A 16,884-nucleotide genomic window follows, 5' to 3' on the forward strand; every position below is an offset into this window, starting at 1 on the left:
CTTCTTAGAAGCCCACAAACCCAGCATAAAGGCATTAATTGGCCTGGCTGGTTTTCCTCTAGCCTACCACTATGCAAAGATGGGTTGCCTCTGACGACCAAAGTCCAGATTTAATAGGCATTGGCAGGTATATCTGTTAGAAACAATACTTCTGAACTGTAATTTCTAGAATCCACGTTAGCTGGAGAATTTTGGTAACCGCACTCAGAAAAACATTAGGTTTCTGGGTCTTTATACCAACCCTCCACTAACTGGATCCCTTTTTAATTCATCTGTGCTTCTTGTGGCCACCATCCACCTGCCACCTTTCCTGGGGAAAATAAAACTGCAAACTTCAAATAAAACAATTCACTTTTTCCTGAGAAAATATCTCTTCAGTGATCTCTAGGTCCTCCAGCATGAGTCCATGGTCAACTTCTGTCAACGGTTGGCCACAGAATTGCAGGGGAGGCACTAGAAATCCCAAGGGAGACGTCATCTCTAGGAATCTGCAGGTTCTCAAGCGTGACTTTAACTTTTACTGGAAGCTGACCATGGAAGACATAGAGAGGGTTCCTTTAGAGAACACTGTCATCAAATCCACAAAATGCCAACTCGCAGACATGGAGGGCAGACCATCTTGACAAAAACAGGGGGCAGCAAATGCCATAAATGATGCAAGGACAGAATTGCAAAAGGGAGGCTATTTCCTTGTCTCTCTTCCCTTTGCGATTCACTGCAAACACGTGTACATCATGCATTGTCTACGGATCACAAGATATCGGATTGCTTTCATGTGCAGTGCAGGATCCACCTGGTTCATTAGTTGAGTCCTCTGCTTTACACTTAGTACATACATGATTGCACTCCCATAACAATATCATTACCAAATTCGAAGATGATGCAACTATGGTGGGGCTTCTTATCTCTTGGTCAAAAATGGGGACCAAGTAGAGTGCGTGGTCAGTTTCAAGTCCCTGGGTGTCACTGTTGAGGAGGATCTGGCCTGGGGCAGCATTCATACCGTAGCAGCGTTGGTGAAGAGGGCCTAGCAGAGACTGTATTATTATCTGAGACTTCTAAGGAACCGACAACTAAATGGAAAACTGCTGGTGACTTTCCACTGCTGTGCTCTAGAGTGTGTCATGGCCAACTGCATCTGTGTACAGTTTGGTAACTGATAGGAAGGCGCTCCAAAGAGTCATCATTCCTGCACAGTAGACTCATAGGTTGCCCTCTTTCTCCCCTCTTTGGAAGAACTTTATAAGTCCCGTAGCCTTAGGAAAGCTCAGAGCATTCTTGGGGATCCATCTCACCCAGCATATTATTTCTCTGAATTATTGCCATCTGGCAGATGGTACAGGGTGACAAAGGGAAGGACGAACAGACTATGAGACAGATTTTATCCTAGAGCTGTGGCTATGTTGAACTCCATGGCTTTGCACTGATGTGGCATATGGGCTGTGCAGTGGTGGTGGGAGTGCGGAGGGATGGGTGTGTTGTTTTGTGGTGTGTGCTGGGGAAGGCATTTAATTTTGTTGTACAATAGCACAATGACAATAAAGCTATGCTATTTTATTTGTGTTTGGCTAACAAGAGAGTGTTGTGCAGTGTCCGAAGACCACTGGAGGACATGTCTGCACAGGAACCACTTGGCTGACCTTTGATATCGACGCTTGCCTCCTGCAGGGCCAGCTCCACGGCCTCTGCGATGCTCTCCACTGCGGTGTTGTTGGATGGGACGAAGGCTAGCTCCCAGGGCTTGGGGTGCCAGTGACGGAAGAAAACAGGCAGCGTGGCCAAGCTCTTTGCTGGGTAGAGGGTGGCGTTGGGGTGGCTGACCGAATGGACACGGTGGCGGAGGGCAATGAGAATTGCCGCAAAGAGCAGCGGCAGGCAGATCTCAATGACTGTCACCAGGATCTGTCGCTTCTGCAGAGGAAAGCAGGGACACAGGGATGAGGACAGACCAAGTTACAAGTGATCAAGGCCGTTGTTTATGCAGAAACACAATTTTTGTATTACTTAACTACCCCATATTTAAGAGTCTTTGCACAATTGTTTTAATGTTTGCATATTAGTATATTTTAAATTGTATGCTAATGCTTTTATGTTCTGCTGTTTTGAGGCTCCTCCAAGAGAGATAAAGTGGGGGATAATAATAATAATAATAATAATAATAATAATAATAATAATAATTGCATATCTTAAATTGTATGCTAACTCTTTTATGTTATGCCACTTTTTATCTCCTTTGGGAGAGATACAGCAGGGCATAATAATAATAATAATAATAATAATAATAATAATAATAATAATAATGATAATAATAATAATAATAATAATAACAATAGTTTTGGAGCACAAGACCCCTGACCTCATGATCGTGTTAAAAAACTAATTATGAATTGTCAATGTTGCAATCCCAGGTGACAGCAGGATTGAAGAGAAACAACTGGAAAAGCTGATGCAATACGAGGATTTAAAGATCGAACTGCAAAGACTCTGGCACAAGCCAGTAAAGGTGGTCCCAGTGGTGATCAGCACACTGGGTGCAGTGCCTAAAGACCTTGGCCTGCACTTGAACACAATCGGCACTGACAAAATTACCATCTGTCAGCTGCAAAAGGCCACTCTACTGGGATCTGCATGCATTATTCGCCAATACATCACATAGTCCTAGACACTTGGGAAGTGACCGACATGTGATCCAATACAACAACCAGTATAGTGATCTTTTTTGCTGTGTACTAATTTTGTTGTGTTTCAAATAATAATAATAGTCTCCCCAGATAATATTTGTTTTTGGACAGACTTTTAGAAAATCCCACCCACATACATACATCCTCTCCTTTCTTCAATGTTAATAAAATGAGTGGGCAAGAGGGTCCTGCTTGAGACCTTGGGAAACTGCAGAGCATGGAAATGCAACTCCAGATCCCAATATCCCCACCAGAATGCTAGGTTAGGCTAGCTGAAGGCTTCTGGGGATTATAGTCCATCTCAGGTGTCAGGCGTGAGGAAAGTCAACATGTTTGGGACTTCGGTTCTCAGATATCCCAGCTAAGGGATGATTGAAGCTGAGAGCACATTGCAAAGCGATTCTGGGAGCTGTAACTCTTCTAAGCATTGGAAAGCATTGCTAAGCAGCACCACACCAGCTCTAAAGGTGGAATGCCCAGCACCACACCGTGTTGTGTGTCATAGCCGTCTCCAACACAGCAAAGGAAGCACGAGCTGGTTGTGTAACTGGCGCTGTGGCGAAGCATTCCTAAGTCACATCCTTTTGACCTGGTACCTGTCCCTTGATGGCCCTTTGGTTTCTAGATCCATTTACATCTGACACATGCAATCAAAGGGAGACCAGGGCAGATCCATCTGGCACGGATTAGCTAACGTCCACAATCCCCTGTAAGCAGGTTTAATCTGTCGGTGGAGTCATGGCCAATGCTGCAAGCAGGACAACAACGAACACGCCCTCGCCTCCGAGCTGCGTGTCCAAGTCATTCAGGAACAAATGGCTTTACAGCTGAAAGGTTGGCCAGGTTGATTTCGCTTCTTTTTTTCCTACAGGAAGGATCACATTCTCATATTGACGGGCTTCCTGTCCTTGCTCTCTGCTGCCTGTCTTTATTTATATTCCATCCTATTATATTACTGGAGCCCCCGGTGGCGCAGTGGGTTAAAGCAATGAGCTGCTGAACTTTTTGACCAAAAGGTCGCAGGTTCGAATCCGGGGAGTGGCGTGAGCTCCCGCTGTCAACCCCAGCTTCTGCCATCCTAACAGTTCGAAAACATGCAAATCTGAGTAGATCAATAGGTACCGCTCGGGCAGTAAGGTAACAGTGCTCCATGCAGTCATGCCGACCACATGACCTTGGAGGTGTCTATGGACAACAATGGCTCTTTGGCTTAGAAATGGAGATGAGCACCAACCCCCAGAGTTGGACATGACTGGACTTAATGTCAGGGGAAACCTTTACCTTTACCTATATTATTTTTATCTTTGTTTATTTTTATCCCGCTTTTCTCCCATGGGTGGGACATCCTGCAGCACATTTTGCTATAGTTTTTCAATGAATATCTCATCATCAAGTCTCAACCAATAGTTTGTGACACAGAAAATGAAGTTTCTGGAGCAGAACAACTACTTTCAAAGTCAGGACTGCACAATTAAACAGGAAATAACACTTTCAAACCAGGAACAGAACATTATTCAAATTGTTACATATTGTGATTGGGAATGGCAATAACAGCCGCGACTGTACTTGTGCTTGAGTGGGCAACCGGTCTCCCAAAAGGGCTGACATAACAAAATCCCTCCCTGCACAACCTGAATGTCAAGCTTATATCATAAGCAAAATAACTCTAGCTGTGGCCATTAAAAACACACAAAGAATTCCAGAACAAAGGGAAGTAGGCTCAGGCTCCTCCTCGTTTATTTATTTACATTCTTTCCATGGGATCTGGTCAAACAAAGTTGCCTAACTTAGTAGTTCCCCATAAGCCACTTACTTACCTGCAAGATATAGTTCTTCCAAAGAAGAAGCCCAAACTGCCGCAGCACCACCATCCTTGCAGGATTCTGCAGAAAATAATAATTTTAAATATCAACTGAACATATATACCGAATATCCACCTATACATATATGTTAAGCATGCAGTCAAGGTGATTAATTTATTAAACCCCTCACAGAAGATAAACTTGTTAGTAGAAAGATTGTGTAATGGAAAAAAAGAGGGAAGATGGAGCCAAACTTTTAAAGTAGAATGTTATCTTAAATGTGGTGACTAAAAACTAGAATATTGACACAATATATATATGTGTGTGTGTGTGTGTGTGTGTTAAATATGCGGTTAATGTGGTTAATGTGGCTAAACCCCTCATAGAAGAGAAACTGAGTAGAAGGATACAGGTATATTGTAGATATAATAGACTATATAGCAGATATAATAGTCTATCTATCTATCTATCTATCTATCTATATTTGGGAGCCCCCAGTGGCGCAGTAGGTTACATTCACAATAATAATAAAAATAATATTTACAAAAATAAAATAATAACCTGGAATAAAAAATAATCACAAAAAATAAAATAAGAAATATTAATTAAATAATCAAAAATATTCATAAAAATAAGCCCAAAGTATTCATAAAACTAATAAATATATTCATTAAAACAATAAAAAAGAATTCACAAAAATAAAATATTCACAAAAATATTCAGAGAAAATAAAAATCAAATAATAAATATTTACAAAAATACAAATATTCACAAATAATAATAATATTCTCAAAAATAATCACAAAAATTAAAAAACTATTCACAAAATAATAAAGAAATCAGAAATAATTAAAAATATTATCAAAATAATCAGACAAATTTTTTAAAAAATACCAAAAAATTCAAAAAAGCAACCCCCAAAAAGCCGGGTTGACTTATTCATGGTGCATTGTGAGTACTGTACCTTAATCCTTTTTTTTTTTTTTAAGGAACCATCTCCTCTGAATAGAATGGCAGAAGGCAAAAGTTTTGGCCACTTCATCCGAAAAGAACCTGAATGAAGCTCAACTTGGCACAATGACCCCCTTATCGTCGACTCCAATTTTGGGGGTCATAATTGACTTATACATGAGGTCGACATATACGTGAATATAGACCATGCTTTCCATATCCAGTGCAAATACTGAATGCTGTCAAGTCATAGAATCATAAAGTGGAAAAGACCTCGTGGGCCATCCAGTCCAACTCCCTGCCAAGAAGCAGGAAAATCGCATTCAAAGCACCCCCGACAGATGGACATCCAGCCTCTGTTTAAAAGGCTCCAAAGAAGGAGCCTTCACCACACTCCGGGCTTATTCCATCACCAATATGATCATTTTTAATGTTCCCTCACATCATTATAAACCTTCCCTCCACATGATATTGTCCTCCCTAATTGAAAATTCTGGTCATCTTTTATTATTACAGCCACCCCTCTTGACTTATTTGATCCCCTAGACTCATACTGAGCTTCCTAAAGGCTAAAATTCAACAGTCTAGTTTTCTCTTTTCTTTTATGGGTTTCCTGTGAAAATAAGACCTGTATTCAATTTTTCCAAAGTAGTTTATTGAGCTTCTGCTTTTTGACTGGTGACCAATTTACCAATAGGATCAATAAGCAACTTTATGATTTTTTTATGGGAGTAAAATGAAGTTTTTAGCTTGGATCCCTTGTTTTCTTGGTGTTATGAAAGAAGAACAATCACCTACGTGAAACACCTAAAGCCAACAGCAGAAGCTGCTTCCAACTTCTCATCAGCCATAGTTTTATCAACAGTGACCAGGGAAAAGGTCAGCAGCTGTCTCCAGAGCACACAGCAAGCATCTCATTGACATGATAGATGAAACTGGTTCCTCCGTTTCTCTCTTTCCCAAAGGCAGCCTTAAGTGAGGAAACCTGTTTCTGGCCCCAAGGCTACAACTCCGTGCATTAGCTTCCACTATTTGCACATAGAAACACAGTGCAGTCTAGGTCTTCCCTTGCAATGCAATAAATAATAATAATAATAATAATAATAATAATAATAAAGGTAAAGCTTTTCCCCTGACACTAAGTCCATTTGTGTCCAACTCTGGGGCTTGGTGCTCATCTCCATTTCTAATCCGAAGAGCCAGCGTTGTCCGTAGACACCTCCAAGGTCATGTGCCAGCATGACTTCCCATCAGAGCGGTGATCTACTCTGCATCAGAGATGTGATCTACTCACATTTGCATGTTTTCAAACTGCTAGGTTGGCAGAAGCTGAGGCTAACAGCAGGAGCTCAAGCCGCTACCCCGATTCGAACCTGTCAGCAAGTTCAGCAGCTCAGTGCTTTAACCCACTGCACCACCGGGGGCTCCTTAATAATAATAATAATTTTGGAGTTTTGGAGCACAATACTCTTTTGCCAAAACCACAGCCAATGGCAATGCCTCCCAGAATACCCTAGTATTCTGAAAGTTATGATTTGGAAGCTGCCCACAAGCCAGGCCAAGGGCTCACCACTGGATGGCTATCGCTAGAAGCCACTGAATTACCACTGACATCAAGATTTTGGAAGATGGAATCAAAGCAAACAAGAGTGGACCAAATGGGCCAAAAGTCTTCATATTCAGCAGACAAGGCCACCCTGCCAAGTTTCCTAAGGGGGTGTCTTGTTTGAGGCAGCCAGGAAAAATGGAAGGGACGTGTAACCCATGACATCTTGGACCAACGACACTGTGCAACAAAATTGGAAAGAAAATCCTGTTCCTGGCTTGAAAGTGTTGTTTCCTGTTTAATTGTGCGGTCCTTTCTTGGAGAGTAGTTGTTCTACTCCAGAAACTTCATTTTTGTGGCTGACCTGGCTAAGACTCAAGGCCCTTCCACACAGCCCTACATCCCAGAATATCAAGGCAGAAAATTCCACATTATCTGAGCGTGGACTCGGATAACCCAGTTCAAAGGAGATATTGTGGGATTTTCTGCCTTGATATTCTGGAATATAAGACTGTGTGGAAGAGCCCCCAATGAGATATTCATATTGGAAAACTAGAGCAAAATATGCTATTGCCGGATAATGTCCCTCCCGCAAAAACAAAGTTTTGGCAATTTCATAGACTTTCCCTATGTTTTTATGATAGAACCAATTAGGAAATGACATTGATTACCCAAAACTGGTGTTACATAGTGTGATAGGAAGACGAGTGTGATGTATGATCTTTCCATTAACCGGGACCTAAAGCCTTGCAGCATCATGGCCTTGGGGCTCTCCAGATATATTAATAATCCTCTTCTTGATTTATCACCTGATCAGGGAAGATGGGAACTCTAGTCCAACTTACCCTGGAGACAACACTAGGCAAGAGAATGTGACGCTGACATAGTTTTACTGCAGCTTTGATGTCACCTTGATGACTTCACCCAGGAAGCCCCATTCTATCAGTAAAACGAGAAAGTCACAGTGTCTGTTTCTCTTTAGAGTAAGAAAGCTACTGAATGACACAAGACCACAAATATATGCAGAAGGCAGTGCATCCTGTTCCCTGCCAGTTAATAAAGCACATGAGGTCACGGCTGGCATTATATTCAGAATGAAGTCATAGGCACTAGAAGGGAAGAGGAGCCACTGCCTGTAATATCATTCTGGATCAAGGCTTAACTATTTTCAAACTATATTGTGCTTTCTGCAGTATTTGTTCTTATACTTTTATATACACCAGTTACTTGTAAGGACTGGCCCTCTTGCTGTCTGTACTTGTTGAACTACAAATCCCATCAATGGTCATTGGGCACCGCATTCAGCAATGCCTGGAAGACCACAGCTTCTCTTCCGCAACAAGGACACTCTGGCCTGTTTACTAAACATCAGTCAATCACAGGGAAATACATGTGTGTTCACACATGATACATATACTTTGAGGGATGACTTAACAGCATCCTTTAGATGTAGTTTGACAAAGTCTTGAGCCTCTTCTGCCAAAGGATGCTGATGCCTCGCCAAACTACAAATCCCAGGATTGTATAGCATTGAACCATGGCCATTAAATGAGAGACAATGTTCCTCAAAAAGAAGCTCCTGAAGCAGTTTCCCCTTTGGCTTTGGCTCAGCATGAATATCACCATATTACACAAAGCTAATGTACACCTCAATTTTGGCCAGGTCATTTAGCCAAAAAAGGTGAGCATTAGATTTGAGTAAATACAGTAAGTACCACACTCTTAAATAGGAAACAGCACTTATTCAAATTTTGTTACGTAGTGTAACAACAACAACAACAACATGAGGAAAGCTTCTCACCTCTTCTCAAAAGAATACAGTGACAGCTTGGCCATCCCTGACTATCAGGGAATTGCACTTGTCTCTATGAGCAACAAAAGACAATTTTCCTCTATCTATCCAAAGAGGTGCCACAAACAGACATGTGGCTTCTTCTCACCAGAAAGAAAACCAACGTGGGTTTCCAGAGGCCAAACCACACTATCCTGCCCTGAGCCCCAAACCTCACCCGATGCATTAAACAAAGCCACCAGATCAATGAAAGGGCGATCAAGCAGCATCTCGAATAAACCTCACAAGACAAAGATGCCACAAAGACGGCGAAGAACCGCAGGTCTTTCCCCTCCAAAGGGATTTGATCAGGGTGGCAGAAAGAGAAGCAAGAAGAGCTGCCCACTCATAAAGGCCACCAAAGGAAGAAGACGATGGGCAGCCATTTATCGGGCGGGCTTCAATGGTGCTTTTCCTGCATGAAGCCGAAAGGGGGTTGGATTGGATGGCCCTTGGGGGCCTCTTCCAACTCTATGATTCTATTGTCACAATCACCACACTTCTGTTCCACATTGTTTAAATCACAAATGGATGACACGTGCCCCCCTCGACCACTCTTGTGCCAGCCCATTTCCCCATTATTAATTCAGAAGAAAGTGTGACATTGGGAAGAGACAAGGTTTAAAAAGGCTCTCGCAGCAGAAGCCATTGAAATCCACAAGCATGTGGACAATTTCAACAGAAAGGAAGAAACTAGGAAAATGAACAAAAGTCTGGCTACCAGTTTTAAAATACTCTAAAATTATAACAGTAAATAAAGTACAACACTCAAACACAGGGGAACTCCTGACAAAAAACAATCAGGGACAGCTAATCACCTCTCAAAAAAGGATTCCCGCAGGCAGTAACAAGCCACACGTAAAAACTGCTAATCAAGGTGGCCAATTGAAACATTCACACCTAGCTCCAACAAACAAAAGTTCTTTCTCCAACCCTGGACTTTCCACAGATATATAAACCAAATTTTCCTGGTTTCCAACAGACCTCATGAGGCCGAACCTGGAACCCCCTGCCTTCAAGCTAATCTGACCTGCAGCAGGGAGTTCCTCAATTCTCCATTGCCCCGCTTGGGCCAACTGCATGAACGTGGCCACAGCAGCAGCTGCAACTCAGAAGCCTTCTCATTCCTTTGCCTTTCCCCCCTTCCTAACATTGTAACTAATCCCCCCCAATAAAAAGTATCAATCAATTGCAACCTTTTTCTCTCCATGGTGTTACTTTGTGTACCTTTATTGCCTCAAACCTTTCTTTCCATAAAACTTTCTTCTCCCAGGCTGCAGATGACTGCCGGCCCTCCTGGGATGCAATTTTCGTGTCCCAGGGAGGCCGAAACTGCGTTCCCTTAAACCGCAGATATGGAAACCCCTCAGGCCCCGTATCCGTGAGTCAATGGATCACTTCAAAAATTGTGTCATTCTTCTCCTGGGAGAATTCTAAGACGAATGGCTATTTCGGTTTTGCTACGCTGCCCCCTCTGCCCCAGGAATAACCTTTTTTGTCCCCAAAACCACCACCTGGAGCCCAGCTGTTCTTCCAAAGACGTTGCCTCGCTGCTACCATTTTGTGGATGTCCAAGGAGCCTGCTGATCCTGGGGAACTGTCGCAGTCAACCCATAAGATCCCCAAGATATTGGCGGGCTGCCTTGGTGAGGAGGGATCTGTAGTTCCCTTCATGGATCTTGATCTTCAGCATTGGCAGTTGGCCCATAAGGACTCTGTAGACACTGGGACACCTTTTCCCACTTGCCTTTTCTGGATTTTGCAAGTTTAATCAACTTTCCCAAACTTTCAAGGACTTTTGAAAACTTTATGGAACTTCTTCCCCAAGCCCTATGCACTCCCCTTTCATAATTAAGGGGTGATATGATTTCGTGATTATGAACTTATTCTTTTGGACTCTGGTGGGTGGGATGGGTGAATATGAAATTCCTTTAAACTTCATTATCCTTTATGTATCTCCCTTGAACCTTGTGTACGTGTCTGTATATGAAATATGGGAAGCCACCCTTTCGTGACCTCCAGCATGACATCAGCCTTGGGTAGTCCATTCCCTAAGGCAAATTCCTACTGATTAAAGGTTTTCAACGAAGACAGATTGCATGACAATAACCAGGCTCTCCTTGAGTTTTGGAGCAGGACCGTTTGAGAAAGAGCCCCCTGGTGAACTGGTCATCTATCAACAAAGAGACATCCTGTCTTCAAGGGAGGCCAGGATGTCCCAGCCTTCCTCCCTATTGTCATTTCCCCTGGACCGAGAGAATCCAAAAAATAACAAAATGCTCCAATATCTGAGACAAGGAAATATCTCAGGGCTTGGCGATCATGCCAGCCACATCTGCATTTCTCAACCTTTCAAAATACCCAGGTCAGCTTGAGGAATCTTTTCTTTTGATTAATCACCGGCCATCTGGACACATTAAGTCATTCTAATTCAATCATCTGGACATTCATTTCATTGTTCATCCCAAGGACCGCCTCCTCCGCTCCCATTAGTCGAGAGCTCAAAGCGGCGCTGGCTTTCTGATTAGCGGAGGCGCGGCTAAGCTGGCCATGCCTCCCCTCCAGCTGATGACAACAGCCAATCAGGAGAATGCCGGGTGGGGGGTGGGAAATTTGAACTTCGACAGCTCTGTTTTTCTATAAAAATGTACTGCAATGTATTGAATGTATGTCTCTCCTGACGAACTATCGCAGTTTGACATCCGTACCAGCTGGATAAAATAAATACAACTCCGTGGCTTTTCTTCAACTTTGGTGAGATTTATTGGGAGAAAATCTGGGAAAATTTTATTTGGCTCTTTCCTTTGCTCGCCAGAGTATTGAATCCTTTTTGGTGGGTCTGAGGGCTCCTCTCTCCTGGGTGGGAGCATCTAAATTCTAGTTCGATATCACTCACAACCTCTGAAGATGCCTGCCATAGATGCAGGTGAAATGTCAGGAGAGAATGCTTCTAGAACATGGCCACACAGCCCAAAAAACCTACAACAACCCAGCTCTTTCAGGTACTGTTTACATTTTCAGTGCATATGATCTGCATTCACTCAATTAAAGGAGCTGCTTGGGTTGGGCATCATTGGTATTTAAACCACACTGGTGCTTAAACCACACACGCCAATAGCAACCATCCAGATTTTCATAATGAAGCATCCATTAGTTATGCACACTATACATTTACAGTATGTACATTTGCGTACTCTGCATAATTCATTTTTTCTCTGACCCTGGGGAAAGGCAGAGATCTATGCAGATTGCCCTGGAAGCATTTTGCTCCTGGCAGTTCTCCTGGTTTCAAGGCAAACTTGTGTTATGCCAAGGATACCAGGCTGGAATGGTATAAAAGGGATTAAGTCTTGGCCAACTTGCAAAAGGACTAACAAAGATTCCTTCCCATGTTAGATCTGTGTACATTTAATCAAGGTTTTATATCTTATATATTTATAGCAGAAATGGACAGGTAACAAATATACTGGAATCCATGTTACAAAAGGCATTTGAACTTTGCTCAGTCTAAGCCAAGAACTAAGCGACTCACAAACAAAGGGATGTCAATGACTCACAAACAAAGGGATCCCAATGCCTCTTGTCTAAAGCAGAGGTAAGGAACATTTACATCTCTAGGCTTTAGACTAAAGGTTAGAAAAGCCAAGTAAACAATATATTTTATAATATTGCACTTATTTCTCAAATTTAAAATTTATCCTTTCTGCCTATTCTTGCCTCTCTGTATCATCTTTGACTCACTTTTGCTATTTCCTTGCTGTTGCAGCTGGATCCTACTAAAACATGTATATGTATATGTATGTATTTAAACCATCATTCCTGGCTGTTTCCTGACCCTTTCCTTTCTTTCTTTCCTTCCTCTTTTCTTCCCAACTAAGCCTGAGTCACCTTTCATCCCCAGGGGTTGCCCTCTACCTAGGTAATTAGTTTCTCTCACTATCCATGGGACACTCATGTTTATGTCGACCTTATATTTGCCTTTTATTACACTTTTCTTCCCTATGAATGCCCAGGGTGGGATCAGATCCCCTTAGACATCCATGTGTCCCACTGCGTATATGCCCCTCACTCTCCGTGGGATTCAGATCTCCAGATGAACAGGTCCCCCATAACCATGGGCTCCTTTTGTGTGTATATATTTGATCTTTTTTATATTTTATACCTTTATATAAAATATTGGAGAAGTCTTGCCACCAACTCAATATTGTGCCGACATTTCATCTTCACCTATTGACCACAGGAGGGCCAGCCTACTGCCTTCTTGGACTTAATTTCTATTAAACTGGATCCAATCACCCAGCATACAACTCATAACTCCAGCCATGCAGAGGACAACAGAAGTCCCTGGTGGTACAATGGGTTAAATCCTTGTGCTGGCAGGACTGAAGACCCACAGGTTGGAGGTTCAAATCTGGGGAGAGTGCAGATGAGCTCCCTATGTCAGCTCCAGCTACCCATGCGGGGACATGAAAGAAGCCTCCCAGAAGAATTGTAAAACCATCAAAACATCCGGGCGTCCCCTGGGCAACTTCCTTGCAGACGGCCAATTCCCTCACACCAGAAGTGACTTGCAGTTTCTCAAGTTGCTCCTGACACACACACACAAAACCAGGATCCTGAGGCACGGGCCACCTGTCCTTTGTACAGCTGTTTGGACATACAAAAACTTTCATCATCTGGCATGGCAGTTCCCAAAGATGAGAACGGCATGCCCCATTTTCCAGCAATGACATTTCCCCTTTTCTCATTTTCTCAGCAACTGACCATTTAATCCTTTCAGGATGGACAACATTTTCTGCCTTGGACTCAATGGACAATAGTGCCAGAGGCACTGGACTCACTCAAATTGCCATCTTTGTCATAATAAAAGTTTCCTGGGACCAATTAGGTTCAATAGTCTGTCCCATGCTGAGACCACATAATCGAATCAAGAACCATTTCAGCACCCTTTGTTCAATGGACAGCTGGCCCCTCTTCATCCACTGGAGGAGAGGAAATCTACATCGAGAGCTGGGAATGCTCTTCCATTGGCCGGTGAGTGCCAAAGTCTCACCTCACCAGGGAATCCCCACCTAGCTGATCATGATGCCAAATGAGCTCTGCCAGTCACAGCAAAGCCGGCTCCAGCTGGGGCAGGAGCGGGAAATACAAAGGAATTTACAGTGTTCCCTCACTTATTGTGGGTGTTATGTTCCAGTACCACTCGCAAAATGTGAAAATCCACAAAGTAGGGATGCTATATATATGTATATAGCATTCCAAGGGTGAGGCAGAAGCGAGGAAAGATTTAAAGGCACCGCAAACATTTTTTTTTTTTTTTTGCTATCTCTGCTTTGCTTTGCAATCTCTTTTGATTGGTTGCCTCTCTCCCAAGGGGGAGGGTGAAACCCCTTTCCATACTCCATCGTTGTCAAGAGGAAGGATTAGAACGCCACTCTGGGCAACGGCAACCATTCATAAACTGGGAGGCAAAAACCTGCGAAACAGTGAGTCTGCGAAAAGTGAACCGCGAAGTAGTGAGGGAACACTACTATACAAAACGTCTGTTTTTACTGTGCAATGTATCTCAGCTTACTTTGGTGGGATATTGCAGGCTGACATCACTATCAGCTCACTGAATAAATACCTCAGTGGTTTCTTCAACTTGGTGAGATTTATTCTGCAATATTGGCTTCTTCATCTCGCCAGGTTCAGTTTCCCCCCAACTGCAACCAGAAGTTTTCAGCTCCAGCAGACCTCACCTCTGAGGAAGCTTGCCATAGATGCAGGCGAAACGTCAGGAGAAATGCCTCTAGAACATGGCCATATAGCCCGAAAAAACCCACAAGAACTGAGTTTTCAGGATGACGGACATGCAGCTTTGTAGCTTTAGGCTTTGATTACTTGTTTTAAACACTTGCATTCCATCCTGTATCATGGAGGCTTTAAAAGGCGAGCACCATCCAACCCTTCAAGTGCAGATTATTTATTTTATACCTTCCATTTACCAGGTCATAGTTTTTCTGCAGTGAGGCTTAGAAAGCAGCCTCAGAAGCTGCTTGATGACAAAGATGCATTCAGATTTCCAAAATTTCAGTACCTCCCTTGGGATTGTATGGGACTTCAGGGATGTAAATAACACTCTGTAACAATTTTTAAAAAGATGTCAGTTCCTGGTTTGAAAGTGGTTTTTTTTTTGTTTTTTTTTTTAAAGTGCAGTACTCCCTTTAAAAGTAGTTGTTCTACTCCAGAAACTTTGTTTGAATTGTTTGAGATTCAATTATGAGACATTCATTGAAGAATTAGAGCAAAATGTTTTTGATCCTGCAAAATGTGGGAGAGATGCTCCTGCAGGATGTCCCTCCCACAGAAACAGTTTAATAAACTTTTCCAAGGGGCACAGGCAGGAAAACAAACACTTAGAAGGGTGTTAACACATCCATATCCAATCCAAAACATACATACATATGTATATGTATAGGGCTGGAGTTACACTTAAAAATTATACCCAACATGCATACAAATCCAACTTGAGAACAACCCAACAGAACCTCTCTTGATTGTAACTCGGGGACTGCCTGTATTTGCTATGTCTGAAGTTAGAGCAGTGTGACTCAACCTTCCAAATCCTGTGACCCCTTAACACAATTCCTCATGTTGTGGTGACCCCCAACCATAAAATTATTTTCATTGCTACTTCATAACTGTATTTTTGCTCCTGTTGTGAAGTGTAATGTAAATATCTGATAAAGAGGGTATATTTTCATTCACTGGACCAAATTTGGCACAAATACTGGATACTTCCAAATTTGAATACTGGTGGAGTTGGGGGGATTGATTTTGTCATTTGGGAGCTGTAGTCGCTGGGATTTATAGTTCACCTACAATCAAAGAGTATTCTGAACCCCACCAATGATAGAATTGGCCCAAACTTCCCACACAGAACCCCCTTGGCCAACAGAAAATACTGTGTTTTCTGATTATCTTAACAACCTCTCTGACACCCCCTTGCAACCCCTCCAAGGTTTCCGATCCCCAGGTTGAGAAATGCTGAGTTAGAGGATGGCATCCCAGGAGACTTTCCTTGAGAACAGAGTTGCAAGAGACCCCAAAGGTCATCCAATCCAAGAACAGCACAATCAAAGCACCCCCGACAGATGCTCAGAAACCTCCATAGAAGGGATCCCACCAGACTTCAAGGCAGAGTATCCCACTGCGGGACAGCTTTTCTTACCGTCAGGGCGTTCTTCCTAATGTTTAGGTGGAATGTTTTTTCCTTGCCATGTGAATCCATGGCTCCGTTGTGTCCTAGCCTCCAAAAGCAGCAGAAAACAATCCCAGAAAAATGTGGGACATTAGTTCATACAATGGAAGCGGATAAGCCACTGTGCATGGAACATGGATGATGGTCTGTTTCCACTCTGAGCCACCTGTCAATTGATCCGGAATTAGAAACACGCACACGCCCAATTGATCCAGGAACAGGATGGTATCAATGCAAGACGAGCAAAGGCAGTGGGACCAAAATGAACTTGACAGGTATACTATCTACTTTGACCCAAACAAATGAAGTCTCAAGAGAGCATGAAGCAATGCAGGATATTCAGGTAAAGCTAGAAGTGTTTGAAAATAAGAAGCAGAACAAAACAGAGTAAACTCTAGACATGAGAGGGCAGTACGAAGCAGACTAGAGACTGTTAACAAGATCCTTGAAATACCAGCAGTATTGAGGAGAAATAAATCTCACGCCCTGTCCTGGAAATTCCAAGCAGTTAGTACATGTTGCACCTAACATCTCAAGAAAGGAAAGAACACTGAATTCTTTGTTTTTAAGAACAAGTCTGCTTGGCAGTTGGAAGGGATTGCAGATTTTGTAATCAAAAAGCATTGCATACGAGTCGCACGATAATATCCATAGCGTCTAAATCAGCTGAAACATCACCCACAGTTATGCAGAGGGTGCTTGCCTATGTCTGTGTAAATGGTACAATTATTAAAATTAATAAACCAGGCTGAGAGGAGACATGATAGCCATGTATAAATACATGAGAGAAGTCATAGGGAGGAGGGAGCAAGCTTGTGTTCTGCTGCCCT

At 42.7% G+C, this 16,884-nt stretch overlaps 1 protein-coding gene across 2 annotated transcripts in view; it reads right to left on the reverse strand.

Annotated features, from left to right (window-relative positions):
- ABCA3 (ATP binding cassette subfamily A member 3) overlaps positions 1-16,884 on the reverse strand; it is an 85,167-nt gene that overhangs the window by 48,305 nt on the left and 19,978 nt on the right. For both annotated transcript variants that reach the window (XM_060786207.2, XM_060786208.2), the window contains exons 2-3: positions 4,499-4,564; positions 1,641-1,911 (exon numbers count right to left, since the gene is read on the reverse strand). In XM_060786207.2, the coding sequence (XP_060642190.2) occupies positions 1,641-1,911; positions 4,499-4,552 (325 nt within the window). In that variant the 5' untranslated portion in view covers positions 4,553-4,564. The remainder of the gene's footprint in view (positions 1-1,640; positions 1,912-4,498; positions 4,565-16,884) is intronic.

This window comes from Anolis sagrei, chromosome X (assembly GCF_037176765.1).
Source record: "Anolis sagrei isolate rAnoSag1 chromosome X, rAnoSag1.mat, whole genome shotgun sequence".
NCBI classification, from domain to species: domain Eukaryota; kingdom Metazoa; phylum Chordata; class Lepidosauria; order Squamata; family Dactyloidae; genus Anolis; species Anolis sagrei.